At 57.1% G+C, this 27,045-nt stretch overlaps 10 protein-coding genes across 10 annotated transcripts; 7 read left to right on the top strand and 3 right to left on the bottom strand.

Moving 5' to 3' along the window:
* Positions 1-1,774: 1,774 nt before the first annotated feature.
* On the bottom strand, positions 1,775-2,809 carry PUNSTDRAFT_129043 (uncharacterized protein; the record flags this gene model as incomplete). The annotated part of the gene is made up of 1 exon (XM_007378210.1): positions 1,775-2,809. The coding sequence occupies one exon, from the start codon at positions 2,807-2,809 to the stop codon at positions 1,775-1,777; it is 1,035 nt and encodes a 344-aa protein (XP_007378272.1).
* A 2,230-nt stretch (positions 2,810-5,039) lies between these two features.
* On the top strand, positions 5,040-5,599 carry PUNSTDRAFT_56958 (uncharacterized protein; the record flags this gene model as incomplete). Its single annotated transcript, XM_007378209.1, has 2 exons — positions 5,040-5,329; positions 5,386-5,599. 2 exons carry the CDS (start codon positions 5,040-5,042, stop codon positions 5,597-5,599), a joined length of 504 nt encoding a protein of 167 aa, XP_007378271.1.
* Positions 5,600-6,774: 1,175 nt separating this feature from the next.
* On the top strand, positions 6,775-7,097 carry PUNSTDRAFT_58941 (uncharacterized protein; the record flags this gene model as incomplete). Its single annotated transcript, XM_007378208.1, has 2 exons — positions 6,775-6,900; positions 6,966-7,097. The coding sequence occupies 2 exons, from the start codon at positions 6,775-6,777 to the stop codon at positions 7,095-7,097; spliced, it is 258 nt and encodes an 85-aa protein (XP_007378270.1).
* A 745-nt stretch (positions 7,098-7,842) lies between these two features.
* Positions 7,843-9,573, top strand: PUNSTDRAFT_48349 (Phosphoenolpyruvate/pyruvate domain-containing protein). Its single transcript, XM_007378207.1, has 6 exons — positions 7,843-8,251; positions 8,327-8,432; positions 8,496-8,513; positions 8,601-8,956; positions 9,036-9,156; positions 9,220-9,573. The coding sequence occupies exons 1-6, from the start codon at positions 8,216-8,218 to the stop codon at positions 9,378-9,380; spliced, it is 798 nt and encodes a 265-aa protein (XP_007378269.1). The 5' UTR covers positions 7,843-8,215; the 3' UTR covers positions 9,381-9,573.
* A 1,060-nt stretch (positions 9,574-10,633) lies between these two features.
* PUNSTDRAFT_48348 (uncharacterized protein) lies at positions 10,634-11,787 on the bottom strand. The gene is made up of 5 exons (XM_007378206.1): positions 11,565-11,787; positions 11,407-11,503; positions 11,025-11,347; positions 10,831-10,954; positions 10,634-10,769 (listed from the first exon to the last, which is right to left on the bottom strand). The coding sequence occupies exons 3-5, from the start codon at positions 11,233-11,235 to the stop codon at positions 10,673-10,675; spliced, it is 432 nt and encodes a 143-aa protein (XP_007378268.1). The 5' UTR covers positions 11,236-11,347; positions 11,407-11,503; positions 11,565-11,787; the 3' UTR covers positions 10,634-10,672.
* Positions 11,788-11,940: 153 nt separating this feature from the next.
* PUNSTDRAFT_48347 (homoserine O-acetyltransferase) lies at positions 11,941-14,718 on the top strand. Its single transcript, XM_007378205.1, has 6 exons — positions 11,941-12,218; positions 12,271-12,441; positions 12,503-14,106; positions 14,179-14,387; positions 14,454-14,480; positions 14,541-14,718. Exons 1-3 carry the CDS (start codon positions 12,034-12,036, stop codon positions 13,500-13,502), a joined length of 1,356 nt encoding a protein of 451 aa, XP_007378267.1. The 5' UTR covers positions 11,941-12,033; the 3' UTR covers positions 13,503-14,106; positions 14,179-14,387; positions 14,454-14,480; positions 14,541-14,718.
* Positions 14,719-16,350: 1,632 nt separating this feature from the next.
* PUNSTDRAFT_94372 (uncharacterized protein) lies at positions 16,351-18,364 on the top strand (the record flags this gene model as incomplete). The annotated part of the gene is made up of 5 exons (XM_007378204.1): positions 16,351-16,583; positions 16,644-17,017; positions 17,082-17,857; positions 17,918-18,207; positions 18,264-18,364. The coding sequence occupies 5 exons, from the start codon at positions 16,351-16,353 to the stop codon at positions 18,331-18,333; spliced, it is 1,743 nt and encodes a 580-aa protein (XP_007378266.1). The 3' UTR covers positions 18,334-18,364.
* Positions 18,365-19,112: 748 nt separating this feature from the next.
* Positions 19,113-20,434, bottom strand: PUNSTDRAFT_139919 (nucleoside-diphosphate-sugar epimerase; the record flags this gene model as incomplete). Its single annotated transcript, XM_007378203.1, has 4 exons — positions 19,113-19,549; positions 19,603-20,105; positions 20,167-20,366; positions 20,415-20,434. 4 exons carry the CDS (start codon positions 20,432-20,434, stop codon positions 19,214-19,216), a joined length of 1,059 nt encoding a protein of 352 aa, XP_007378265.1. The 3' UTR covers positions 19,113-19,213.
* Positions 20,435-21,628: 1,194 nt separating this feature from the next.
* Positions 21,629-22,877, top strand: PUNSTDRAFT_57408 (uncharacterized protein; the record flags this gene model as incomplete). Its single annotated transcript, XM_007378202.1, has 7 exons — positions 21,629-21,728; positions 21,784-21,922; positions 21,983-22,082; positions 22,140-22,233; positions 22,261-22,356; positions 22,428-22,706; positions 22,765-22,877. 7 exons carry the CDS (start codon positions 21,629-21,631, stop codon positions 22,875-22,877), a joined length of 921 nt encoding a protein of 306 aa, XP_007378264.1.
* Positions 22,878-24,406: 1,529 nt separating this feature from the next.
* PUNSTDRAFT_59402 (uncharacterized protein) lies at positions 24,407-26,499 on the top strand (the record flags this gene model as incomplete). The annotated part of the gene is made up of 5 exons (XM_007378201.1): positions 24,407-24,786; positions 24,858-25,060; positions 25,138-25,314; positions 25,414-26,341; positions 26,415-26,499. 5 exons carry the CDS (start codon positions 24,407-24,409, stop codon positions 26,497-26,499), a joined length of 1,773 nt encoding a protein of 590 aa, XP_007378263.1.
* Between the last annotated feature and the right edge of the window lie 546 nt (positions 26,500-27,045).

Below are 27,045 nucleotides of genomic sequence, written 5' to 3'. Positions count from 1 at the left end.
GACGTGTCCTTGAGAGAACGGAAGATCAATTGAAGCTGAAGGAGCAGATAAGAGCGCGCAGGGAACGCCAGCTCTGTGCGATATGTACTCACCTCCCACTCTTCCGACTGTCAGCGGACTGTGACGACGGCTGGGAGGACGCCAGGTATGTTGAATGCAACAAGGATGCACCGCAAATTTGGCTTCCGCGGCCGCTTTCCGGGTTGCGGCACCGCCGGCACGCGAGAAAATTGCGTATCCGCGACGGTGGCACGGACGCGGGGATGTGCGGACGAACATTCCTCGAGGGTCGACGAAGGTAGCCGTAAACAGCTCGGACTCTTCGCTAGGAGGAGGCAGTAAATCGGCAAGCAGAACATCATTGGACATATATCACCCCACGATCCACCAAGCTTGACCTTGAACTCACAAGCTTAAGGCTTACGACCAATGTGAAAGCCTGAACGATCCGGAGATGCATATGTGTACGCTCATGAGTGCGTTTCGGTACGCAAGCTTCTGTTCTTGCAAATTTTCAGTTCTTCAGTTGAATCCTATACTTCATCGCTTTCTATGTCTAATGCGCCAAATCACTTCAACCGTCGCACAGGCGGCCCATACAGTCATGCATGCTGACCCTCTCCGCATCGCTCTCTCTCTTCAGGATGCCGCGGGAGCTGAAGAAGAAGAAGACAGGTAATATAGCTCTCTTCCAGAAGGGCGGCGTCACGGCGGTAGCATGCGGCTCCATGAAGAATCCCATGAAGCGAGATCCGGGCGTATCTACAACTGCTCACGGGTACGAGAGTGCGCTCGTGTTATGTATAACTGATTGCGCATTAAACATGACTACGAAATCTTAATGCGATATGATCATTGTAGGATTACGATTGTTGTTGATCGATGACCTGGAGAACGTGCTTGAGAATCTCCCAGCTCAAACGTATCTATGACGAGAACAACAACCGGTACACGCTCAACAGCCTTATAGTCGGCTGTCAGCGTCACCACGCGTTCGGTCGTGCTGAGCTGCAAACAGTACTGCGACTATAGTCGCTTGCGCGGTCAATGAACGTATGCATATCGTCCAGTGCTGCCAGCGGGTGATAGATGTTGCGCAGTTCAATCCCTTGCATAGTGATCGGATTTATCTATGCTTACCCACAGGTCATCCCGGCAACATTGATGGCTCGTCGAGTCATTCGACGCGAAAGCGTGCGTCGTCGACTGAAACTCGGAATCGTTGTGTCGCGGCGGCTTGGCGGGAAGGCACCCAAGACTGCCGCGTTCTCCTGCTCATCACGTGATCGTGACGCATTTTTTTATTGTTCCGTTGAACGCGTTCCATGTTCCCGACGTCCGTGTTCCGTCAATGATCATCCGTTTCCGAGCTGGACATCCTCAATAACTGCTAATGATCCGCTCCAGAAGACTTGCTAGGCGCCGTCGAGGATGTGCACTCTCCGAACGGGACCCCTGCGAACCCAGCACAGCAGAAGCGTCGAGCCCGAGACAGGAGGTGGTTCTTTCCTCGGACTCGCTCGAAAAGAACGTCGCACTATGGAAGAGCACGACGAAGGCTGCTCAACGAGCCTCAACAGACTTCTTTATGATATCATTAGCGTGTTTCACCCCGCAGGCAGCTAGCTTCGTCTTCGAGCCCTTCGACGATCTTGATTGCCTGCTCGTCATTCGAACCAGGAAGCAGAGACACTCGTACAACCAGCAGCAAGATCACCAGCAGTGAAACCATTTCATTGATCCAAAGAAGAATAAACGCGCTAAAAATGTGCGCCTACATCGGCGGGGAGATCGGATGAAGGGAAGCCAGCGATAGTGGCCGCAAGCGGCGCTTCTTCTGCTCGACATACGGTTCTCGGGGGATGCTATATTCGTCGTGCAGGAAAACAGAGACGGCGCATTCGGTACGGGGCGTCGTCGACGTTGTACTTGCTGTTTCACCCGTGGTCGTAGACTGGGCATCAGCCAGCAGCGGAGAAGCAGGCAGCGAGAAGGATCGCAGAGGCAAACGACTGGGTCCACGTGGTACGCCAGCGTGCATTTCTGGCGACATGGACGGGTTCGGTGACGCCAGAGACTGGAAGCCGGCCACACGAGCGTGTTCATGCAGCACCTGGAGCGAGACTGGACGACGAGCGAGAGGGACACGGCGAGACTGGGAAACCTGGCGGGTGGGCAGATACTCCGTGGAGCCAGAGCCTGGATTCGAACTGCGAGGCGGCGACGCGAGGACCGTCGAGTTGTGGTTTCTTGCCAAGGTGATGAGGTGCGCGCGCAGTCTGTCCGGTGTCGCCTGCTGCAGCTGATCATCGAGCTGTAGCTTGTCTATGGACTCGGGAAACAAGTAGACTGGCAGGGACGCGGATGCTGAGATAAGTCTCGATTCTGATGGATGTGCTGATACGGGGTGTAGATCATCTTTGGCCGGAGCGGATCGTAGAATTCGATCTCGGGTTTGAAAGTCGTCCAGGCGCGCTCCAGGAGTACATCCGAGAAGACCGAGCGGTTCCGGGCGCACAGACGGCTCTCCGCCAGCATATCGGGTGGTTATCCACTGGCTCAACGATGAAGCTGTATGCGCCCCGCCCGTGATCGGTATAACCCCATAACCACGTACGGGACCAGCCGCCTTATCCCTGACGAGTAGAGCGCTTTCTGAACCAGATCGAGGCATAGAGAGAAGAATCGTCCTGATGGTGGAGACCGTACAGTAGACGGATCCGAGGGCCACCAGTATCAGTAGGCAAGCCCATATTGATATGATGAGGAATAGTGAAAGGAGGGTCTTGAAAAGAATGACTATGGGCATTGTGGGCGGTTCAAGGAGCGAGAGCGTGTAACCTTGTGAGTGAGTGGATAAGTGTGAACCTTTGTGTATATGAGTCTCCGCTGAGGAGCAAACGGCACAGGGTTCGACATGAATGACATGTTTGACGCACGTTCAATTACCTTCAACCTTCGCAAGAATTATCGTTACTTCTATGTTACGTTCTTCACTGTGACTCGATGTAAGTGAGTGGATTGACCTCGTCCGTTTGGTCGACGCAGCCCTCACGAGGCGTCGTCCGCGCGCATTCATCTCCGAGGGTGAAGCATGCACTCGAGCTTCCGCCAAGCTCAAGATCGATATCTGATGACGTTGGGTCACGTGTGCTGATAAACACGTGGCCCGGTCTCAGCCACCAAGATATTCAGCTGCGTATTTCTGTTTCACTTTATGGCCTCCATTAGGATCCCTGTCAACAGGATGAGCATTACGACTCCGGAGAAGTCTCGGACTGCATATCACATTGTCCACCATTCTTTGACAGCGCCGTCTGGCGCGTCGTCTTCTGGATGGATCGATCAACATAGGTTTAGGAGCTCCTCGTCCGCTAGCCCCTTACTGCGGGATTGGGCCTCCCGGGCCGGCAGCATTCACCGCTAATTCACGGGGCCAGAGTAGCACAAGACGACCCTCAAGATCACCCAAACGCCCCTGCCGCGCCGTGCGTACGTGAGTCGCTCGCCTCCACTTTGACCGCGTTTCTCGATTTGCGCTCGAATAACGTTGCGCCATAGAATTTCCGGTGCCTGTTCAGCCACCGCCTGATAAAATGGGCATGACGGTTATCTATCATAGGACCCGCCTAGGCCTCGTTAAGATTCCGACTCCGGCGGGCCATTTGTGGGCTTGTCGGTCTTTCAACGACTTCTTCGATGAGCGACGATCTGTACATGATGGTTCGAAATCGTTGGTACGGGTACGCTACGCCCGCTGTTGACGCAAGAGCTGTTCTAGCCGCGGCCTCTTCGAAGAGGCATACGGCGCCGCGTGCCGGAGCTTGTGCTACACCCCGGAATGGGTGATGCTCTCGGAGCAGAAGGCTTGTCGAGACGCGCGATTCGCCCGATTCGGGTAAGGTTGATTCTCCGGATGCATAGCGCGTATCGCGATATGGCATGATGAGCTGTGCCTGCTACCGATCATGATCGGAGAACTAATCTCAGGATGGCGATAGATTACACAGCGCTTCTTCGAGCTACGCTGCCACTATCGAGATATGCATCCTCTACCTACCGATTTGGGCAACTTCGGTCGGCAATCCTTGCGATTTAATTATAAGCACCTTCCTGTGGGCACCTGTATGGCCAGCTTCGCCGGGGGTACGGCATAGGGGCTCGGTACGCATCCAGCCGATTACGTGACCTGAAAAATCTCAACACATCGTGCCGTTATTTTCGTGCCCAGATTATTGCCCATTTTTATTAGAGGACCCTCGCGGTATCCAAATGCAGTAGCCCGTGCGTAGAAGCATGCCCCGCCATTGGTCCGTTCTCCCACCCCCGATCGGCTTGGACTTCGGGACGTGCATTCAAAAAGACCAGCTTTTGGTTGCCGGAAGCCCACCATGACTCCCCCGCCCGGCCAGATGATCTCCGTGATGCACCATTCCGCGGTCGCGCACGGCGACAAGGTCTCGATCACCGCAACCGTCGATATCTTCAACACCGGGCCTACAGCCGTCTTCGCGCGGCTGGTCCTTGGAGGAATCTCGTCGCTGGACACGTCCCTTGTCCAGAATACCATCGGAGGGACCTGCTGGACTCTCACCGCAAGCGCACCCCTCTCTCTGTGTCGCGGGACCCGCCTCTTTGTCGAGGTCATGTCGCACGACGGGGAGCTTCTGGACAGGGGTGATTGTGGCCTGTTGCTCCCTTCCTCCGACGCAAGGCCCGCCCTCCATATTGTCACATCGTCGTCTTCCGGCTCGTCTGTCCTTCGCGGAACTCGCACCCGCCCACGTAACATCACTCCCTATGCACGCCCCACCCCGTCGCCAACGTATGACGACTTTGACCAAGAGTACCGGCCTTCATCGCGCGACTCTCGCAAGAAGCGCCACGCATCGTCGTCCGCCCGCGCTCGTCGTGCCGTCAGCCCGGGACTCCGTAATGTCCGGTCGCAGGAGCACTTGGCCCCGCCGGAGACGACGACGACGACGTCGGTCCTCCCTCAAACATGGACGCCCCTCGCGTTCTCCAACTCCTTGACGGAGATGAACGAGGCGTGGGACACTTCGGAAATTCAGGCTGGGCGCCGCCTCGTCCATTTCACCCGGGTTTTCGACGGCACCTCTCTCACCGTCCGCTGCCAGCCGTTCAGCCAGCAGGACTACGACACCGAGCAGTCGCTCGGTCTCCGCCAGCCCACCGACCGAGACATCATATCGTGCATCTACCGCGCGGACAAGGGCGCATATTGCGTCACGTCGGTGGATTTGATCCGCCTGCTCGAATTCTTGATTGGTGTCGAGTTTGAGGTCGACGAGAAAAACAGGATCCGCAGGTGAGCTGGCTTATCGTCGACGGCTGTTACGACTTTACTCACGCGATTCGTTTCAGAAACCTCGAGTACATCCACCCCACTACCGTGTCGAAGCATAAGTCGGGGATGAGTCGATTGTTCCAGCAAATAGTGGATTACCCCATGCCGAAGCCCAGAAGTATCGAAAAGGACGTCAAGGTCTTCCCGTGGACGCGACTCGAGGAGGCTCTCAAAAAGATCCTCCACAAATATGTGAGCAACTCTCCGTCCCCTTCGACGAATTGTTTCTGACTCAAGCGTCGTCTAGTGGATCCACCTCCAACCGATGGAGCATCAGGCCGACGGTCTGCAAATCTTAGCCGGAGGATTGGAAGCCTCGCCAGTCTCACCGACGACTTCGCTCTCCTCGCCGCCCACCACCCCCGTCCTCAGCCCCGACCATCCGCTGGCGGAGGCGCAAGTGCGCGACATGATGCTCCCGTACCATCACCACGACGTTGCGTTGTCCATGAGGCCGCAAATCGCCATATCACGCTCCTCGTCGTTCGACGAATCCGACTACGATTCCCCTACGGTGGCATGTGGGCTCGACACGACCGCTTATCTGACAGACGTCGCCGGACCCATGCCCGGACCATGGGGTCCGGAGCCGACAAATTACTTCCACTTCACGTCGCCCGGCGACGTTGTCCATCGCGAGCTCCCGCCGCAGCTGGACGCGTTCGCCCCGGACCTCGCCGGCATGCCGTACCCCGACCTCGGTCACACTATCCTCACCTAATCGCATCGCTCCATCCGCGGGCCTATACCCCTTCCTGCCCCCGCTGTACGACCTACCTATAGTATTGGCCCCTCATCTGTACCCGTAAGTTATACTCAGTATCTGCTAGCTTGTATCTATGGCGCGCCATATGTCGCCGGGACGGACACTATGTAGCAATTTTCTTGGCATTGGCATTTTGTAATCTCCTATCTTCGACGCTTCAAACACGATTAGTAGTTATAATGGACACGATTGTATTCCCTCATACCACTGGCCATGAAAACGAACTTTGCATCCGTCGCTACTCCCAGCGTGATCGACAACCTGCGATTGGATGAACGCCGGGCGATGAGTGTACCCCTCTTTTCCGAATAGCGGGACGATCGCGCATGCTAGCCCTTGTCTCACTTAGTGAGGCTATGGATGAAAATGCTTCAGGACGCCGACGCAGGTCACAGATTAGACTGAGGGGCGGAGTTATCTCAAGGCATTAATCAAGCCACTACATCGCCACCAAGCCCCTCCTGGGTCGCTTTTCCACCTTCCCTCGCGGTCGCACTTGGGCTGATCCGAATACGCTGGGTCTGTATTTTCTGCAGCCGTCTAGTTCCACGCGCTGTCCTGTCTGACATCGACGTCGACGACGCGCACTTATCACGAAGTTATCACCGGACAGCCTGAGATTCCAGGGCGCGGGCCCGAGATGACGAATACTCTTCCGACATCCGCGTTCGACGGTATCTTAGCCAAGTTGGCGGACGTGCTGGAGATCACTCAACGGGCAGAGGGTATCAATAATCCGCAGACGCGGCAGGCGCTCCTCCAAGCTGTGCGTGTTTGCGCTTTACGGCGTTCTGATCCGTTTCGCGTACTGAGACCCCATCGCGCGCGAAGACCAAAGACTTCAAGGATGCCCTTCTGAAAGCGAAGGATACTGCCAACGGTCTTCCAGGCGGCGAGCTGAGCATCGCCGATCAGGATCGAGTGATAGAAATGCTCGAGAAATTGCGGGAGAGGACCAGGTGAGGAGGCTATCGTCACTCCCTCCAGCACCTCTCGTGGCGGTGAACGGGTTCTTATTCGTGGACTGCCTGGTTTACGTTATCAACCCCTCCGCGCAGATCGCAGCTAGCGCTCTTTACATCCAACATGTCACTCGCGACGTCGACCAGCGAGCACGAGGCCGCGAGGATGGAGATCGACTCGACGGCGTCCACCCCGTACCAATGATAGCAACCTATCGCTTTTCCGAAGAGGCTCACGGGAACGTACTCATGTCGCATCCAAGCTGGGCCTAGAACAAGTTCATGTGAACGGTAGTAAAGGAGGTCGCATGTTCCACCGGAAGGGGGGCGATGTGATGCCAGTGGCGTCACGTTCCATGTCCTCGTCGGCGTCCGCGAACGAAGCAGCTCACTGCCGACCCGTCCGACAAATACTTCATGCTGGTGCCTACAAATTGACAGAGAAATATAAGCAATCCGATGAAAATAATATTCGCTGATCCGAGATTCAGCAGCGCCCCGAACGTCGATACTTCCGTCGGTGTTTGCAATAGCCGCGATCCTGGGCCAACGGAGACAATTTGGGAAATTGCCATTCAGAGGTATCTCAGCGGGCACAGTCAAGAACATCGTTCGAATACTACATAAGTACTTCTTGCAATTCGGCGGCCGAGCAGGTGGTGTCAATATTATGTAATATAATTGATCTCGTGACCTGTGCTCTTTCACGTTCGATTGCAGTTTCTTCTCCTGCGCATGCGTTAATGGGTCTTCTATCACAATGGATTTTGTGTACTAGCGATTACGACCCCTATACGCTCGCGTACATTAGCCGCGATGCTGCTTGGAAGAGCCAATGTCCAACCAGCGGTGATCTGGAACGATCGAAGTCATGGCCGTCTTCTGCAGACTTGGACGCCGAGGGTAGCGACGATGATATCGACTCCACCAGTTCGCCGCGGGCTACTCGGACCGCCATACCGGGGAGGTGCGAATCCGTGCAGCGGGGAGCCGTTCAGGCCTTCGCCCGGGGGTCCGGGCGTGCGTCCGCCGGGTTCATGGAGCATACATAGCACGACAAACGAGGGATCCCACCGCTCGGGTTCGTTATCGCTGACATCCACGTCAACAGAGAGGAAGATGGGATTGACGATACCAATACGCGATGCTTTGAGGGTGAGCACCGCCGGCGATCCTTCGTCTCATCCCGTATTCCGTGGCTGAAGAACTCCGCGCCTTCGCTGTCGACAGTCAGAAGGGAAGAAGGCGGCAGGCGCATGGCTCACCATCCCGAGCACCGTCGTCGCGCGTACGATCGCTAATACCGATGGTGTCTCATGGGTGGTGATTGACGGCGGTCATTGGCAAATCTTCTCGCTCCATTGTTCATCAGGCTGACGCCAAATCCGGTTTCGTCCAGAACACGGCCTCATCACAGGTTTGTGTCGTTTTGACGCGATCTTCCCCATTGTTCTCGTCCGCCACCGTTCTTGCCTCGCATTCCGACTAAGGCCCTCTCCGTTAGATGAAAAGTACTACGATCTAGCGAACACGATCGCAGATCGCGGTGTCTCGCCCTTCATTCGCATCCCGGGTGACGAACCCTGGATGATCAAGCGAGCCCTCGACGCGGGCGCGCACGGCATCGTTGTGCCCATGGTAAACTCGCTCGACATCGTCCGCAAGGTCGTCGCGGCGTGCAAGTACCCGCCGAACGGTGTCCGTGGATTCGGGCCAATGTTCACCCACGCCGCCGGTGCCCTTGGAGCCCAGTACCGTGCCGCAGCGGATGCCGAGACGCTGATTGCAGTACAGATCGAACACCCGGATTCATTGAGGGACGTGGAAGCGATTTGCAAGGAAGGGATCGATATCGCATTTGTGAGCGCGTGCGCACCTGGCTCAAAAGTCGGCGTTGTTGATTGATGCCATTTGTGGGACGCGAACATTGATTGGACAGATCGGACCGTTTGATCTTGCGCTCTCGATGGGCGTCGAGTTCGGTTCCCAGGAGCACGAAGATGCCATCGCGCGGATCTTGGCCGCTGCCAAATCCGCCGGCAAGCTCGCAGCCATATTTTGTGCGTTGTATAACCAGTCTCAATGCTACAGAACTACACTCCTCACATTCATCTGATGGACAGGTCTGACTGGCGAACAATCGGCCAAACGATTCGAGCAAGGCTTCGACCTGGTGAGCGTCACGACGGACATCGACTCTATCACCGCCGCTTTCGCGAACGAGCTCAGTGCGGCGGTTAAGGCGAGTGGAGTAGCTTCTGCGAAGTCTGGGTATAGCATGTGAACGGTGGCGACACAACTGTCGAGTTCGGCATCGAGAAAATGATAGGTGTATTAATAAGAAGCCTGTTGTTATCCTGCCACGGCTACGGCGGACGTCGTAGACTTCTCTGGTGCTTGCACCGGGTGTGCTTTCCCGTGACGGGAATGCTTTGTCTCCTTTATAGCGCTGTATGAGTATTGAAATTTGTAGTGCCTTGGAATGACCGCCAGCGATGATATTGCTTCCTTGATCATGAGCGGGCGAAGTTGTACGATGTTGTGTACATCATGGAAATGCCGATAAGAATCTCCAAGTTGTGCGATGGAATAGGACGGGATCAAGGTCTGGACTTCCTCAATTTGTTGCGGTCCAGGTCGACAGAGGATCCTATCTTTATGTCGAGGGGTGCGATAGGGCACGATATGCTGTATACTGTATTCCCAGCATAAAGGCGCTCATGGGCGCTCGACATGTCATAACCGCGCCGGTAACAACAGCCTCGTAGTTTCTTTCAATGGGTCTACGGCAGCCTGAGCCTCTCTCGTAATTCATTAAGAGTATTCTCGACAATATTGGAGAAAAACGCTAGTATATGGGGTTCCTCGTAGTAGTGCGTGACCGTGGAAACTCGGGCGCTGTCGCATATGATGCTCGGTCTATCCAACAGACGTAGTACCAAGCTCCAGGCTGAGCGGACGGCTGCGCTCCGGCAAACACGGAACCTATCGAGTCCGTATGCCACGGCGCTGCGTACCTCACGAACGTGCCGTCGTCAGCCGGCAACATTGTGCAATAACCAAAGGTACGCATCGTCCGGAGACTGTCGGAGACCGTACATCTCGGGCTCGGTGAAGACCTCGAGCCTCCCGCGCTTGCTCTCCGCATGATAGCATCGCAGAGGTCTATCGGATGACTGGCGAAGAAAGGGTCTTTTGCGGCCTGAACGAGTCTTGCGGCCCGGGATACGTGAACGGATCATTACGACCGCGTCCGCTGCCTGTCGTAAATCCGAGGATACGTAACGTAGGTGGCCGTGCGCGTTGATGTGCCTGGCACTGCCGTCCCGTTGACCCGTCAATGAACAGCCTAAACCCAAGCAGGCGGGGCGAAAACGCGGATTTCCAACCGTGTATTATGCAGGACTTCCCTAGGAATGATCGCAGCCTTGTCACCTGCGTGTGTGCAATATCGTATAAGTATCGCTTTGCGAGGGTGCACAGAAGCAGGTCATCGCTCACCACGCAATGATATACAACACAAAGCTCTTCCTCGCTGTTAGCGCCCTTGCGTGGTGAGTCTCCGGCAGTTCGGCTTCAACGCCCTTGATAGGCTAATGCGTACCATCGTCTCTTTAGCATTGCCACGGCGCAAGCGGCTGCCACGGCCTGGCCAACGCCTATACCGAAGGTGCTGTGTTGCTCCCAAGTGTGAGTTATTGAAAGACGGCGGTAGCGAATGGACAGGCCCTGACCGGATATTAACCAGTGACTGCTTCCCAATATGCGACATTGCCTGCGATACAAGCTGTTGATTCCGGAGAGCTCGCACGGAGGCGGTCGTAGTCTTGTAGACAAGTGGTAACTTCAGTCGTTCACCTACCATACATGATCCTCAATACCATCCTCGGTATCGAATATCACGTTCGTAGGAGCTAGCTTGACTCACGAGTTTCTGCTTGACTGAGAACTCGAATTGAGAAGCACTGCGTTACGGGGCGATCCAAAACAAGCGTGATCGACGGAATGTTTGAGACCGACTCGGATGTCTGCCATACGTCATCATTCCTCGAGATTGAGGATTGAGTATGACGGGGAATGAGACCCATTCGGCGACGCCTGACGCTACACACTGCGCTTCGTGCAATGATCATGTACATGTGCGTGCACGGCGGAGGACTTCATACAGGCTATAAGGACGGACGTTGTCCGGATATCCACGCCTGTCAAGCACTGCACCTGTTTCTATAGTCATGAAGCTTTTATTCGCTACTATTGCCGTCGCAGCCATGTAAGCTAGATATCTTAATGCTACATTGTTGGTTACTGACCAGCCCGTGCTTCCAGTCTTGCTACCGTTCGAGCTGCGCCTCAGAGCTCGGATGAACTTCCCCCGCAGCTCGTCTGCTGTTCGCAAGTGCAAGTATCCTAGTAAACCACATATAAGTTAGAATCAACTAACAAATCTTTCGACTTAGACATTGCTTGCCTCTGTGTGACATTGTATGCAATCCCGACTGCTGATGTTCGGCGTCCGCCAAGCTGAAGGAGCTCTGCCAAGAAGGGCGATCGTACTCCATGTGCTTATGATCACGCTCAATCTGACAGGCATTGGATACAGACGGACGCCTGTATTCTGGAGTCTACCGGCTTGCACAAAAGGCACATTGTGAGCGCCAATTATTCAGGAGGCAAGCGCGACCCAAAGCCTTGCGAGATCGCCGTCAAAGGAAGAAGACGCGTGAGAAAGTATGGTTGAGCTGCGGTCAACGATTACGCGGAGATTTCGTCGCAACATGACTCCTTCCGCACTGGCTGGGAGTGGTGCAATCCGTCGGGCTTTCTGCACTTTCATCTTGACTCAGAGCTGTGAAAACGAACATTTGTTCTCACCTGCGGGAAATTTGAACGCATCCTGACAACGATCGGGTCTCCTTCCTACACTTTAGCACGATATCATGTCCTCGATTTCCGAGCTCATAGAGCAGTCAATCCATGTGGTTCCAGCTTTCGATTTCGAGTGCGGAAGGACGCTGTACGAAGTGCCTATTGCATACAAGACATGGGGCAAGCTGAACGAGTCGAGGGACAATGTGATGATCATATGTCATGCGTTTACTGGGAGCGCAGACGTCGAGGACTGGTATGTGTGTCACCTGGATCTCTATGCTTCCTGGACTGACGCATGATACAAGGTGGGGTCCTTTGATGGGTCGTGGCAAGGCATTCGATCCCAGCAAATACTTCATATTCTGCGCAAACGTTACCGGGTCACCCTATGGCTCTGCGTCACCGGTCACCACAAACCCGGAAACGGGCAAACCATATGGGCCCGAGTTTCCTCTCACCTCCATTCGCGACGATGTCCGGTGCGCCTTTCCTCATCTTGTCCCAATGTGACCCGTTTTCACCGACCGAGTGCCTTTCCAGACTGCACAAACTCGTCCTTGATTCGCTCGGCGTTTCTTCCGTTGCCGTCGCGATAGGCGGGTCCATGGGTGGCATGGCCGTTCTCGAATGGCCGCTCTGTACCCATCCCGGCTACATCAAGCATATCATCCCGATCGCGACCTCAGCCCGGCACTCGGCGTGGTGCATCTCCTGGGGCGAAGCCCAACGGCAGAGCATCTACAGCGACCCGGGCTACGATGACGGATACTACATCGCCCAGCCGGCTTCGGGTCTCGCCGCGGCGCGCATGGCCGCACTCCTCACCTACCGCTCGCGCGACTCTTTCGAGAGCCGGTTCGGCCGCAAGCCGCAGAAGCTACCGGTCAACCGCGAGGCGGGGATAATCACGCCGCCCCTGTCCCCCGCCACGCCAGCGGACGAGGCGCTCGCGGCGCACAATGATGGGCTACGCAACCCCAAGCCGCGCACGCCTGCGCTCGGCGAGGGCCCGACAAGCCTGAACAGCACGGGCTCGCGCGCGGCGACGCCCTCATCGTCCAAGCCGATCTTCTCCGCGCAGTCGTACCTCCGGTACCAGGGCGACAAGTTCGTCGCGCGCTTCGACGCGAACTGCTACATCGCGATCACGCGCAAGATGGACACGCACGACGTCGCGCGGGGTCGGTCGTCCGCCGAGGACGAGAACGTAGCGCTGGCCGAGGTGCTCGCGACGCTTCCGCCCCGGGCGCTCGTCATCGGCATCCAGACTGACGGATTGTTCACCATCAGCGAGCAGCGCGAGATCGCGGCGCACATTCCCGGCGCGGAGCTGGTGGTGATCCAGTCCCCTGACGGCCATGACGGGTTCTTGCTCGAGTTCGAGCAGATCAACGGGCATATTCTCAGATTCTTGAAGAGGGAGTTCCCGGGGCTATACGCATCTGGCGCGGAGACCGAAGAGCAGCCGGAAGAGGGCTTCGACATAAAAAAGACGAGCGTGTTCGGGGAGGCTGAGGCAGATATCACGAGGTGGTGAAGGCACAGCGCGGTGCGATTTGCTTATCATTATTCGCTTTGGACAGTTCATGTTGCTATCCAAGGGACGTTCGTGCGAGGCGTAGAAACTACATGGTGTACAAGGGATACATACACGTTCGGCGCAGTAAAACCTAGACAAAATGTAATTTTGATGCGAAACGGCTCGCTATGGCGGTGGTGCAGAGGCCAACCATAAATCCTAGCGTGATGAGTGATACATCTCGTTCGATGGCCGGGCGAGCCTTGGATAGTTGGTTGTCCGCTTCGGCATCGAGGTTGGCGAAGGCCTCCTTCGTGTCAAGCTTCCGCTTCGGCTCCTCGATCGGGGCGTGCGTCACCGGCTGGGCGCTCTTATAACATTTGTCGAACGCGGGTAAGCCGTCCATGCTCGCAATGTTATTATCGTTCCAGTACGCCTTCAGCCCGTCCGCGCAGATCGCTTCCAGCTCGCCATCTTGGAGGCGGATCGTCTTTGCGCCGTCCTTCTCCGCGACTCCGCCGCCATCAAAAGCGAGGTCCTTATTCTCCCGCTTGTAGGCGAAGTTGAGCAGCGCTGTGCGGTGTTTTTGGAAGGTGTAGATCGGTACCGCGTAGCCACACGACTGTAACATCCACGAATGCGTTTTCAGCATTACAGAAAACGGACAGGCGACTTGAAGCGAGATAAAACCCACCGTGCCGACTTTGTGCACCCTGATCTCGACGACGGCCCGTGAGCCGGGTGTGCGGGAGGAGAGGTCGATCCGCCGGTTGTACTCGGACGTGCCGAATTCGTGGACGACGGCGGTCCCGAAGAGGCGCAGGATCATAGCCGCGCCCTCGAAGGCGCTGAACATGATCGTAATTCGGCCGTTCTCCCGGACGTGCGCAGCTGTCTCGCTTCCTAAGAGCGTGCAGCGTCGGCTCAGTACAACGTTTCACGTCGCGATATCAAGGGGTGCAGACCCACCTGACCCAGTCATATCCTCATACCACACTGACAAGGGGACACTGATCATGAATAGGCTCTGCCCCATGGATTGACGACGGCCCGTACCTTCATTGGGGCTTTCGACGTGGAAACAACCTTTCAAGCCCTTGGGCGAGACATTGACATGCCCATGGGGAGATAGTGGGGCCGTTGCGACCCAGAACAGCTCCTGTTTCCGGATCCACGATATGAGATGGTCGGGGATGGCGTCGTAGAATTTGCCCATCTAATGTATATGACTGGGATTAGTGGTCAGCGAGTGTCGTGTTGGAGGAAGGCAAAGAGTAACATGGATACATACCCACCTCAAGATTGCACCGAGGTACGTGCTTCCTCGCTTCCCCAGGATTGGACACGAGTCAGGTGGGATGATGCTAAGATGACTGGGCTCCGAGTTCTCCGACGCGAAAGGAGCGGGTTGTGGACCATAGTGAAGAAGTCGTTATCGGGCCATAGCCACTCCCGCAATCTGCGATGTCGTACAGTCCCCTTTCATCGCTGCATTACTGGCGATATACAATGTGCTCAACGCTGCAGCTTGCAGTTCATTCAAGCCCTGATAATGCGTTGTGCGTATAACCATGAATCGACACCACAATCAACTCCGTTCATGGTGACCCGGTGGCGAGGTCCAATAGTGAGAATCAACCGAAGGTCATTAGATTGCGGTGAGGCTGCTGCAGTTGTCATCGGCGGCGGTGACGGGGTGGGGCAGGAGAGGACGACCGTGAAACATCACGTGAATGGTGCCCACCAATTTCACTGTGTTAGCCCCGGGTCTCTGGTCTCTGCGACTCGATGGTGATATCCATGTACCATCGCGACTTAGCCGCATGAATGCACGAGTACTACTCTGTCATTCTTCTACGCGATGCAAGAGGTTTCATCTGCATTGCTTTGGCTATATGCGATGTCTACGACCGCATCTGTTCACAAGCGGCGGCGCCGTGGATGGACTGATGCATCGCCCTTCAAGCTGAAGTACTTCTGCTACGAACGTTTATGACCGCACCCTTTACGCCCATGCTGCATGCCATGGGTACGACTATCTAGGCAATACGTTGCACGGCGTGTAATCTGCGAGTCTGTTTCGATCACTTCCGCCTTGGTTTCAGCTCGTTTCGGTCGTTCCTGCCGTCACGTGTGGCGGAAGCGAGCGAGATACAGTAGCGAACGACATGGTTTAATGGTGTTTCGCATACAGATCAATCCGCCGAACCTGTGTCATACTGCTCTGGGGTACTTGATGTGGTAAGTTCATGCCCATCTCGTTGCATGATTGCTTCCCTCAACTGCCCCACTAACTCTGGACACTCCGGTCCCTTCTTCATAGGAGACAGCGCCGCCGTCGCCGGGTCGCCTACCTCAAGTCGTTCCGCCCCCTAGACGGTCCGTTGAGAACGATCGGCGGATGCGGCATTTCGCCGCCATCCGCGCCGGTCTGCTATATATCTCTGTCCATCGCGACTGAACCCTCATTTCGCGACTCTTGTTCATCCTCACCCGTCAGTTCACCCACAGCACATTCTGCCTTCCAATGTCTGGTTCAATGTCCTCTCGGCTTACCGCGTCCCTGCCGTTGCGGGTGTCGCGTCTCGTCAACGTCTACTCGTGGCGATTACAGTCGCCACCCTACAGACGATGGCTTCGACGCCGGGCGCTGGTTACAATTCTACTCATCGGCGTACTCTATACCTGGATGGCCCCCTTCAACCATACCACCTCTCAACCTCCAGTCCACCCACTTGTCGGGTTGGTTAAAACCGCGACCGCGACTTTATCGACGCATGGGTCGGTGGAGACTGGCGTTCCGTTTGTCGCGAGGCCAAAAGTCGAGGCCCGCCCAGGTACGATCCGCCAGCAATCGATCTCTGACATGACCATCGACATTGATACCCATATATACGCAGCGGCCGACAACCACCAGTATCGCACTGACGGGCTCCTCGTGGCGAACCCTAACGGTACCCATCCGATCCACGAGCTCATCGAGAAAGCGGAACACAAATGGGACACGATGTTGAAGCGCCAGAGCCGTTCTCTCCAAGAGGCGGTGTTGGAGTATAAACGGCGCTACGGGCGTCTCCCTCCGAAGGGTTTTGACCACTGGTCCGTCCTCATCCGGACCGAGTGTAGGGATCCGCAGAGCTAACGGGATACTTGTCGTAGGTGGGATTACGTCCAGGCCAACAACGTCATGCTCCCCGACGAGTACGACCAGATAGACCGCGACCTCGCGCACTTCTGGGCGATCTCTCCCAAGCAGCTCCGTGCCGCGCAGGCCGCGCACGAGGCTCACAAGGAGACGTACACGATCGGCAAGAACAGGCACGGGTACATCGACATCCTCAAAACGAGCTTCCACGAGAACACGAATCATGATCTGTACCTCGATGGCGCGTTCCAGATGATGGAGGTCCTTGAACCCATCGAGGAGTTCATCCCGCCTTTCCGCGCCGTCTTCAGCCCGCACGATGGCCCGAATTTGTTGTCGAACTGGCAGATGAAGGAGGAGGCTCGCAAGGCCGTCGCTCAAGGCAAATGTGCGTGTTGTCTTTTACTTTCCATCTATCTCACAGACGTCGCGGCTGACGAGGTGTTCGAAAGACTTGGACCTTAACCATCTCCCTTCTTTGGAGAACGTCGGCTGGTTCACGGCGTGTCCGCCCACCTCACCCGCGCGTAAGGGCCCGCCCCGGACCGGGAATCAATCACGGCTCCCCCCGAACCTCGCCATCCCGAACCGCAACCGGACGTTCATTCATAGCCACATCAAGGCCATGGATCCCTGCCTTCACCCTTCCATTGTCGACACCCACGGCGAGTTCCTGCCTCACCCCATCGGCCCCCCTCTGCCGGACATCGTCTTCGCGCCCCAGTTTAGCTACAGCTCGTCCTTGCTCCACGGCGACATTCGCCCCGCGACGCCGTTCAACTGGATTGAGGACCTCGGCGAGAACGACCTGACGTGGGACCAGAAGGAGGCGACGGAGGAAGGGCGCCAGGGTCGACTTCTCTGGCGCGGGAGCAACACCGGCGTGTACTGCTCAGATGAGGAGCGATGCTACCAGTCCCAGAGACAGCGCCTCGTCGCCCTCAGCGAGAACCGGACCGGCACCGTCGCACTCCTGCGCGAGCCGCCAGCGACGTCCCGCACCAGCCGACTCTGGAAGGAGACCCGCAGGATCGCCGCCGATGACCACGCGCACTGGAACGTTACACAGGTCTCGCGGTCGACCATCGACGACTCTATGATGGACGTGCATTTCTCCGGCAGCCCGATGCAGTGCGATAAGGAGATGTGCGACGAGCTTGACCAGAAGTTCGACTGGCGCGGCAGCATGAGCTTGAAGGAGGCGAGCCGGTACAAATACGTCATGGACGTGAGTGTGCCTTCATCCTATACCATCCGCGACGACGGCTGACCATCGTCATCCCTTCAGGTCGATGGCAATGGCTGGTCGTCGAGGTTCAAGCGACTGATCACTAGCAACGCGATGGTTTTGAAGTCGTCCGTCTACCCCGAGTGGTTCACCGAGCGCATTGTGCCCTGGGTACATTACGTTCCGGTCCAAAACGACTACTCCGACTTACTCGACATCATGGCCTTCTTCCGTGGCGGCGTGAACGGCGACGCTGGCCACGATGAGCTCGCGCGCAAGATCGCCGATGCCGGCAAAGTCTGGAGCCAAACCATGTGGAGACGGGAGGACGTGACGGCGTACATGTTCAGGCAAGTGGACATCTTTACTGCGATGCGACATTCTGTACTGACATTCTTTCCCTCAGGTTGATGCTCGAATATGCGCGACTGATGAGCAACAATCGCGCTGAGATGTCTTATGGGGCCTTGGTTTGATACGATCTTGCACATAACAAAATGTATATTTCACTGGACTTTGTTGTATAGAATATTGGTCGGGCTGAACACTCAACCCCCTAAGGATGTGCGCTCGGCATGTCTTGCCTTCCCCGCATCCAAATGTTCGAAATTAGCAAACACATCCGAATATCTATCAGGCGCGCTGCCGTTTTGATGGCGTTCGCGAACCTCGTGAGATGCGGGTTCACGCCGCGCTTTCTCCCCCAGTCCGGATCGACCTAGACCGACCGCATCCTCTTCTTGCGGGTTTCGATGCGGAGCTCCTCCGCGGGCAGCTTCATAATCCCGGTGCTGCTGGAGATGTTTAATGACAAAGTGCGCCACTCTTCCGGCAAGCAAGGACGTCGGCCAGCAGTATATCCGCATCGTGTGTCGCAGTCCTTCTTGACGGTACGACAAGACCTCTTGCCCAAGTTTCGTGATTGCCGCATGGAATCTCTTGAAGTCCGTGTATGTTGTCGAAATTCGGGAGTCCATCCTAAGCGCCGCGTATGATATCGAATGAGAAAACAACCATCAGCTTCACGTAGAATAGTAGAAAGGTCATGATCTCGCTCGGGTCGAACGGATCAATGGCATCTGCACTGCGTGGCGATCGGGCACTCAAAGCATGCGACGTTTCCGACGACCATGATTATGAGCGCGCAGTCCATCGGTGTTCGACATGCGTGCATGTGTGGACAATCAACTTCATGAAACGATTATTTTGGACTACATATCGTACTTAATGTCGGAACTCCAGTATCTCCGTGCCTCGCCAATCCATACCATACGATAACGAGCATCGCATGGTAACGCGTCATACAGTAATATCATGTATCGCATATTAAGCATTAGAGGAGCTCCTCAGCCCGTCCTACTGGCGGGCCGCAGCCATTCCGCGAACCGCAGCTGAAGACAGTGAGTCTCCGCTGCCCTCCATATCGGCTTCGAAATCCTCCCAAACAGTGCGCCCCGTCGGCTTGAAGTTCAAGAACTTCGTGGCGCGATCGGGTTGAGTTCTGGAGTTGCCTGCTATCACGTACCGACCGAGGCGCGGAATGCCCCAGTCGGGGAGCAGACTGTCGACCTCATCAAGAGAAATCTGTATAGGGTCGGGGCTCGAGATGAGACCCTTAGCATGGAGAATCTTGCCAACCTCCACAGCGAGCTCGAGATGAGACGTCTCGTGTGTGGTGGTGAAGTAGTAGCCCTGACGAGATTGGTATCGCCACTCGATAAAGTGACAGATCAGGGAAGACATACCTCTTTACCCCACGTGGCATTACCGCCCTTCGCCGCGGCGGCCTCTACAAGTTTGAGGTAGACCTGCATGAGGTCGTCGAGGTGAACCCAGTTACGCATGTTGGCGCCGGACCCATAGTAGAAGGGGGCGCCGCGTCTCAAAGACTCGGTGCGAAGCACGGGAAGGAGTACGCTCTGCGTGCGGCCGGGGCCGCGCCCTTTGCCGCAGATGCAGGGAGGGCAAATGATTGCCGTCTTCAACTTGTCCGGGTGGGCGACCGCGGCCTCCTGGATGATCTTGTCGACATTCCGGTGAAGTGCATCGTCTCTCATGGAAGTAATAGCGTCGATGTCGTCGATGTCGGACCAGACCTTTGGGTTGAATTCCCCTAGGTGCGTCCCCTCGATCCAGTCGTCTATGATGCCCGTGCCGCTAAGGTGGATCAAGTAGGATGCCTCATTGCGGGTCAGCAAGCCAGCGATGATAGCTTTGATGCTGGGTTCGTCATCGGAGTTGCCGCTATCTGCGGTCACAAAAATACGACTATCAGACCTATACAGGTAGCAAGGTGAATTCTTACTCACGGATGACGATATCGGCTTGCGACGCGGCCGCCAAAATGACGTCGGCGCTGCTATAGTCTCCGTGAACGATACGAACGTGGGGGTAGCGTTCTGCAAAAATAGCAGGCACGTTACGGAGGAGCACGGTGTAAGACCAATCCGGATGGGCTTTGATCAACGTGTCGAGGACGGTGCCTCCGATATAGCCTGTAGTACCCGTGCTGCGTCTATTGTGAGTATGATATCTCGCAAGCACAACAGGGGCGTACAGAAACAGCTTCGGCGCCATAAGTGTCTACAACAGATATCGTTAGTGAGGGCGGATGAGGGCAGCTATGGACATAGATATACTCCCTGCCCTTTCCATGCGCGAAAACACTGAATAGCCGGACGATCAGTCAGCGCACAGATGACAAAGCTCGATGGTAGCCTGCTGAGTAAGGTCTGATGGATGGTGGCAAGTACGTCTCCCACTTGCACAATCCAAACAATTGACGTAGGTCCCCATCTCACGGACATCGGAGTGCGGTCCATAGGCGATCACTCCAGGTTCAACCGCGCAGGCAATTCATGATGGCATATGTTGTACGATGGACACCACAAGTAGAGATGCCGGACATACTTCTTGGGAACAAATCGGGGCCGGAATAGCAGAGTTTTGCGATGCATCCATGGCCAGTGGTGAACTCACCGCCCTAAGTTCTCAACCTTCAAGCCGAAACGGTCGCGCAGAGTCCGACGGATTTAACTGATACAAGATCTACGCTGGTGCTCGTATCTTGCCTCCCAAGAGCGTACCGCGGCAGAAGATAGTGATCCCTCTGTATGCAGTTTTCACCGAGTATGAGCTCACGCTGAAGACACGTATTGCGCTAGCCCGCAGTCATAAAGACGGTGTGAGTGAACGAGCAATGCGATCATTCATATATCTGGAGCATTGGATGTTCAGCCCCGAGAGACGGACAAGAGAGACGCGGCCATCGTGTCATCGTGCAAGGGAAATCACGGTCGCCCGAGGGTGGGCGCGAAGAGGCGCGAAGGGCGCGAGCTCGAGCACTGCTCGAGCGTGGGGTCAGATTTCCGCCACCGCCCAGTCTTAAAATGTAACCAATTCATGGTACTACAAGGCCGACAAGATACGCTTAGAGTATCCTTCATTGCCTGCCTCGACCACTATCGCGACCCGCGACCCTCAACGATCAACGCGGAGCGGATATACCCAGCCATCACCATCTATGGATGCTCCAGCTTGCAGGACATACCTCATTGCGCCTCATTCCGTGGATGTCTGAAGGGATGCGGATAATATACCTCATGCCTTCCTCCTGAAGCACATCCGTCGAGCCCCTGTTGCGTTGTTCGTGAGTCTATGAAGACCCGCTCACTTCTTCCTTGCTAACCATCCCTTAACTCATCCATCCATTATCCCACAATCATGCAGCCTCGTGGACGTTCCCTAAGCCTGACCCTAGCCTTGCTTGCGATGTTGCCCTCCGCATTGGCTCAAGAGTGTCAACCTGGAAGTTACAGCCAAACGGGCCAGGAACCATGCACTTCGTGCACCGCCGGGGCGTACCAAGATCGTGAGTCCATCTTCATCCTCTGTTATCCTCGCGAACTCATGGTCCACATCGTCAGAGGCCGGCTCGACCTTTTGCATGGGCGCTGATGCAGGCTACTATGTCCCCAGCGACGCTGCGACAGCAGAGACCATCTGTCCCGCGGGCTCGTACAGTTCGGACACCGGAAGCACTGAATGTACCACATGTCCTGCGGGGTAAGCACCCTTTCCCACCGCGGCCGACGTGTTTCCTCATGTCGTCCTTCCTCGCTTTAGCTCCTCCTGCCCCAGCGAAGGCGAGACCGCCCCTCAATCGTGCGCGCCGGGCCAATTCCAGGATCAGACTGGAGCGACGAGCTGCAACGACTGTGCAGCGGTGAGCACCCTCCTCCTGTACAGCGCGTCGAATACGAAACTGATTCCGGTACTGCAGGGTTCGTTCAGCGACCGATACGGCGCAACGTCGTGCTGCACCTGCTGCTCCGGCTTCTACCAGGATCAGACGGGCCAGACGTCGTGCACGATCTGTCCCGCCGAGGGAAGCTTTGCATAAGGGTACTCCGACCCCGGCGCGACCGACGTCGAGCAGTGCACTGCGCAAGCCGGCGCTGTCGCCACTTGCGACCAGGACACCTCCACCGGCACTTGCCGTAAGCGATTTCCACTCCCGTTTCTTATTCGAATCTTCGCTCACGAGAATTTTTCTCAGCCACCACGACAGCTGACCCTGCCACGCCCACCGGCGGAACGCGCAAGCGTGCCCCGCTTCGCCCTCGCACCGGCTCATGCGCGCGGGGCCAGAGCTCGTGCCCGGTTTACAAGAATGGGGCCGTGGCGAGATACGAGTGCATCAACACGTCGATGAACCTCGAGCAGTGCGGAGGGTGCGTCACCAGCGGAGGCGGCCTCGACGGCGTGCGCTCGTTGGACGGTGGACGGGACTGCAGCGCGATCCCGCAGGTGGACGAAGTGAGCTGCTTTAAGGGCGAATGCCATATCAGTGAGTCGCCTCGAGGGTTCACGAGGTTACACTCGAAGCTGATCTTGCGGACGTACAGAAACTTGCCGCAATGGCTATGAGGTGTCGGCGGACGGCGAGCGCTGCCAAGCTGCGAAGGCCGTTGCGTCGCGCAAGCGCCGCGGCTCGCAGATCCGCAGGAGGGGCCTCTAACGGTGGTCCTGCGATGGTGCACACCTGATTGTCTCCCGATTTTCACGATCTTGCGCTCGTATGACTGTGTCACGTATACATTCATCTCCATTTCATCCTTTGTGATCTAGTCATGCTGCGGCGAAACGGAACTTTGGAATAAATCTGCACGCGAGCCGTTTCTTCAACTCGACGAAAGTCTCCTCCCTGCTGGCTATTACAAACTCGTTATTATTCGACCAGACACGCTCTCCCGCCCTTCTGCCATCACTTTCCATTGAACGCGTTACTGTACGTACGAAGCGTCTTTACGTAACAGCATCGCGCAGTTTGATCCTGCACAGATAAGTTACATTCGAGTGAACCAGAACGTCACCAATGACAGCGAAACCAACTATGAGACTGCAGTACTAGACGAACTCTTGCTTCTCGCCCCCAGCTCACAGCATCGGGCGAGTCAATCGGTGATTTTCATGACCTCTGTTCAGTGCAGGCAGCCAATTCTTCCAAAATCACTATCAGCACTTATTGAACGCTGCCGACGAGCCGAGGACTTGCGGTGACGTCGGTGGCCGTAAGAAGATTTGATCCGCAGGGTGGCGGTGTCGCGGATGCTTCCCCAATCGTCGTCCCGACCCTCTCTTCCTCTTTTAGCCTCTTGCCCGTTCTGAACGCACTGGCCGACGCGGTTCCTGCCTTGGCTTGTTCGTACACACCAACGTGAGGAGGTAACGAGGAGTATACTGCAGATGTCTCTAGGCTGCTAGCCGGTCTTTCTGCACTGCGCCTTTGGCGAAGAATGATCACGGCATCGGGTCCAATATTACAGTGAAACCACCGCGCTGCAGGGAAGAGCAATGGAGGACTGCCTTCGCAGGCCGATCACCTTATTATTCGCCAGCTCTTCTCCGCTTCCACATGCATGGGCCGCGCCCTACAGCTGTCCGCCTGCTCCGTTCTGGAGAGAGAGATCTAAGACATACCATTCGCCTCCGCAGAGAGAGCACTCAAGCCAGCCTCCTATAACCGCGTCGCCGACCGATCGCCCACCTCCTATCCTAATCACCAGCCCTAAGGCTGCGCCCTTCCCGTTCGTTGGCTTGATCCGCCCCACCTTCCTTTCCTTTACCACCACTACCACCAACGACCAGCAGGGCGTTATGTCCCGGTCGCCAACGATGGTCCGCCCCTCTGGTCATTCCAGGTTCCTATCCTCCCCTCTCGACTTACGGCGCGCGCGCCCAGCCTCCCAAGATGACCTCCTCGCCGATCCATCCTCCCGGTCCACCTCCACCTCCATCTCCCCCTCCCCCTCCCCCTCCCGCTCGCGCTCTCCGATCCAGTTCGCCCGCCTGCCGCACACCCTCAAGGATGTCGTCGGCATGCCCAAGCGCCGCGCACGGCGGCACGTCCTCTCCGCGCTCTACTTCGTCCTCCTCTTCGCCACCGCCTACCGCGCCGTCTCGCTCGCCTTCGAGCGCCTGCCCGGCACTTTCTCCCTCTCGCCCAAGGTCCTCTCCGGCCTCCAGTCCGATCACTCCAACGTCCGGATGGGCCCGGCGTGGACGCAGCCGCCGCTCCGGCCACTCTCGCGCCTCGGGCCGCACAAGCAAGAGCTCGAGCGCGCCAAGCCCAAGAAGAAGGCGAAGGCGAAGGCGAAGGGCGCGGGTAGCAGGAAGGGCCGCAAAACGGGGGCGCAAGCGCAGACGCCTCTTTCCTCCACCGCCGCCTCGGCGAGCGCACACAATTACCTCAAGAACGGCGTCGTGCTCGCGAACCCGGCGGGACGACACCCGATATACGAGCTCATCGAGAACGCCGAGCGGGAGTGGGAGGGCATGTTGCACCGGCAGAGTAAGAGTCTCGACGAGGCTGTGGCCGAGTACGAGCGCCGGTACGGGCGGCGACCACCGAAGGGCTTCGACCGATGGTGAGGCGCCCCTGCTCTCTCGCTCGCTCCCGACCCCCGGTTCCATCCTCTGACGACCTTGTATGGACCAGGTGGGACTACGTCGAGACGCATGACGTGCTGCTCCCGGACGAGTACGACCAGATTCACGAAGACCTCGAGCCCTTCTGGGCGATACCTCCGGAGCTGCTCCAAGACATCCAATACGCGTGGGAGGCCGCGCCCGACACGTACACGCTCGGTCGATACGGGAACTGGAAGGGCGCCGGAGTGACCATCGTCAACGATACGCTTCGTGGCCGACCTGGTGAGTCTTCTTTCAAATCTGTGTCGGTGTGGCGGAGGCCCATCGCTGACAACGATATCCTGCAGGCGACGCGACGTTCGAGAAGCAGATCCGGGGCTCGCGCGAGATCACCGCGCTGCTGAAGGACGTGCAGGAGTTCATCCCGCCGTTCAGGGCCGTGTTCAGCACGGCCGACGGACCGAGCTTGCTCTCCAGCTGGCGACTGCGGGAGGAGGCCAAGAAGACCGTACAAGCGGGCAAATGTACGTTTTTTGGTCCCCCCCCCCCCTTTCTCCCCGCGCCCGTTTATTCCCGCCTCGCAGACGGAACGTTGACGCTCGATTTTTTATCGAAACGCGCAGACCTGGACATCGCCGACCTGCCGCCGCACGAGGACATCGGCTGGCTCTCCGCCTGCGCGCCGACGTCTCCTGCGCGCGCCGTCGCGGACGCCTTCGCTCTAGCCCCTCTGAACACCACCGCGAACCGCACGCGCGCGTTCGTGCACGCCCCGCTCCGCGCCTCGGACCCGTGCCAGCACCCGTCCTTGCTCACCTCGCACTCCGCCTTCCTCGCGCACGGGAAAGGGCCCGCGCTGCCGGACCCGCGCCTCGTGCCGCAGTTCTCGTGCGCGACGACGGGCGCGCACGCGGACGTCGTCGCCGTCGGGTATCAGGGGACCGGCAGCGGGGACGACGAGGTGCCCGCGGTGGAGTGGGAGGAGAAGCTGGACGGCTCGAGGGATGATGAAGGGAACGGTAGGCTCTTTTGGAGGGGAGGGCCGGCGTGCGCGGGCGAGGCGTGGTGCGGCGCGGCGCAGAGGGCGCGGCTGGTCAAGCTCCGCGACGGCGGCGGCGCTGTGATGGTCGCGAACGCGACGGGGTGGGGCACGGCCGAGGTGGAGGCGGGGGGAGGCGGGCTGTTGGACGTACGGTTCGCGGATCGGCCGATGGACGCGCGCGAGCTGGCGAGGCACAAGTTCGCGATGGACGTGGACGGCGGCGGGGAGCAGGAGGCCGGGTTTAAGCGTCTTTTGGCGTCGGGCGCGGTCGTGCTCCGGTCGACGGTGCGCCGGGCGTGGTTCGAGCGCCGGATGGTGTCGTGGGTGCACTACGTGCCCGTGCAGAACGACTACTCGGACGTGCTGGACGTCATGGCGTTTTTCACCGGGCTCGGGGGGGACGCTCAGGTTGCGGAGAAGGACGCGTTGGCGAAGAGGATCGCGGAGCACGGGAAGGAGTGGACGCGGAGGATGTGGAGGAAGGAGGATCTGACGGCGTATTTGTTCAGGTGAGCGTCCCCCGCGATTGGCGAGGGTGACAGGGCGCGGTAATTCTGATCAACTTGACCCTTGTTTGCACAGGCTGTTCCTCGAGTATGCAAGGCTGATGAGCGTCGAGCGCGAGAAGATGGATTTCGAGGATATCGAGAACGAGTGGCGGCGCTAGACTGTTTTGCTTCATCTTTTCATCCGCCCAAAGCATTGCCATAAGTACTTCGTTCATTCCTACTTTGTGTATTTCTTTCGTTTACCGGTACTATCGAGCGGCTACGCGCTCTGCGGTCCGCTGGGACACCCGTTTGTATATTCATAGTATCAGTGTCGAATTGTACGAAAACTTGATTCTTGGGTCGTCGTGCGATGCAAAGAATGTATTCTGCGTATGTACAATACATCTCCCCGTGGGTTTGGGTGAAAGACAGTTGGCCCCCAGGGGCCGACCGTCCTTGGGCGCGATCCGAGGGTGAGCCCAGAGGCTCACCCACGATTCGCTGGTAGAGATGCGTTGTTGTCAGTGAACTTCGGTAAACACCTACAGGACGCGGGCGGGCGGGTGCTGATGCTGCCTAGTGGGCCACCTCTACTGACGAGGGAGTCCGGAGGGATGAAGAGCGAGACGCGAGCGGAGTTTCAATTGTCTCCCTCGAGCCCAAGACGGCGCACCGAGCTTCGCTCGGTGCTCGCTTCTTGGGTCGTCGTGCGATGCAAAGAA

Source organism: Punctularia strigosozonata (genome assembly GCF_000264995.1).
Source record: "Punctularia strigosozonata HHB-11173 SS5 unplaced genomic scaffold PUNSTscaffold_1, whole genome shotgun sequence".
Taxonomy (NCBI): domain Eukaryota; kingdom Fungi; phylum Basidiomycota; class Agaricomycetes; order Corticiales; family Punctulariaceae; genus Punctularia; species Punctularia strigosozonata.
This window is presented reverse-complemented; position numbering and strand designations above follow the sequence as displayed.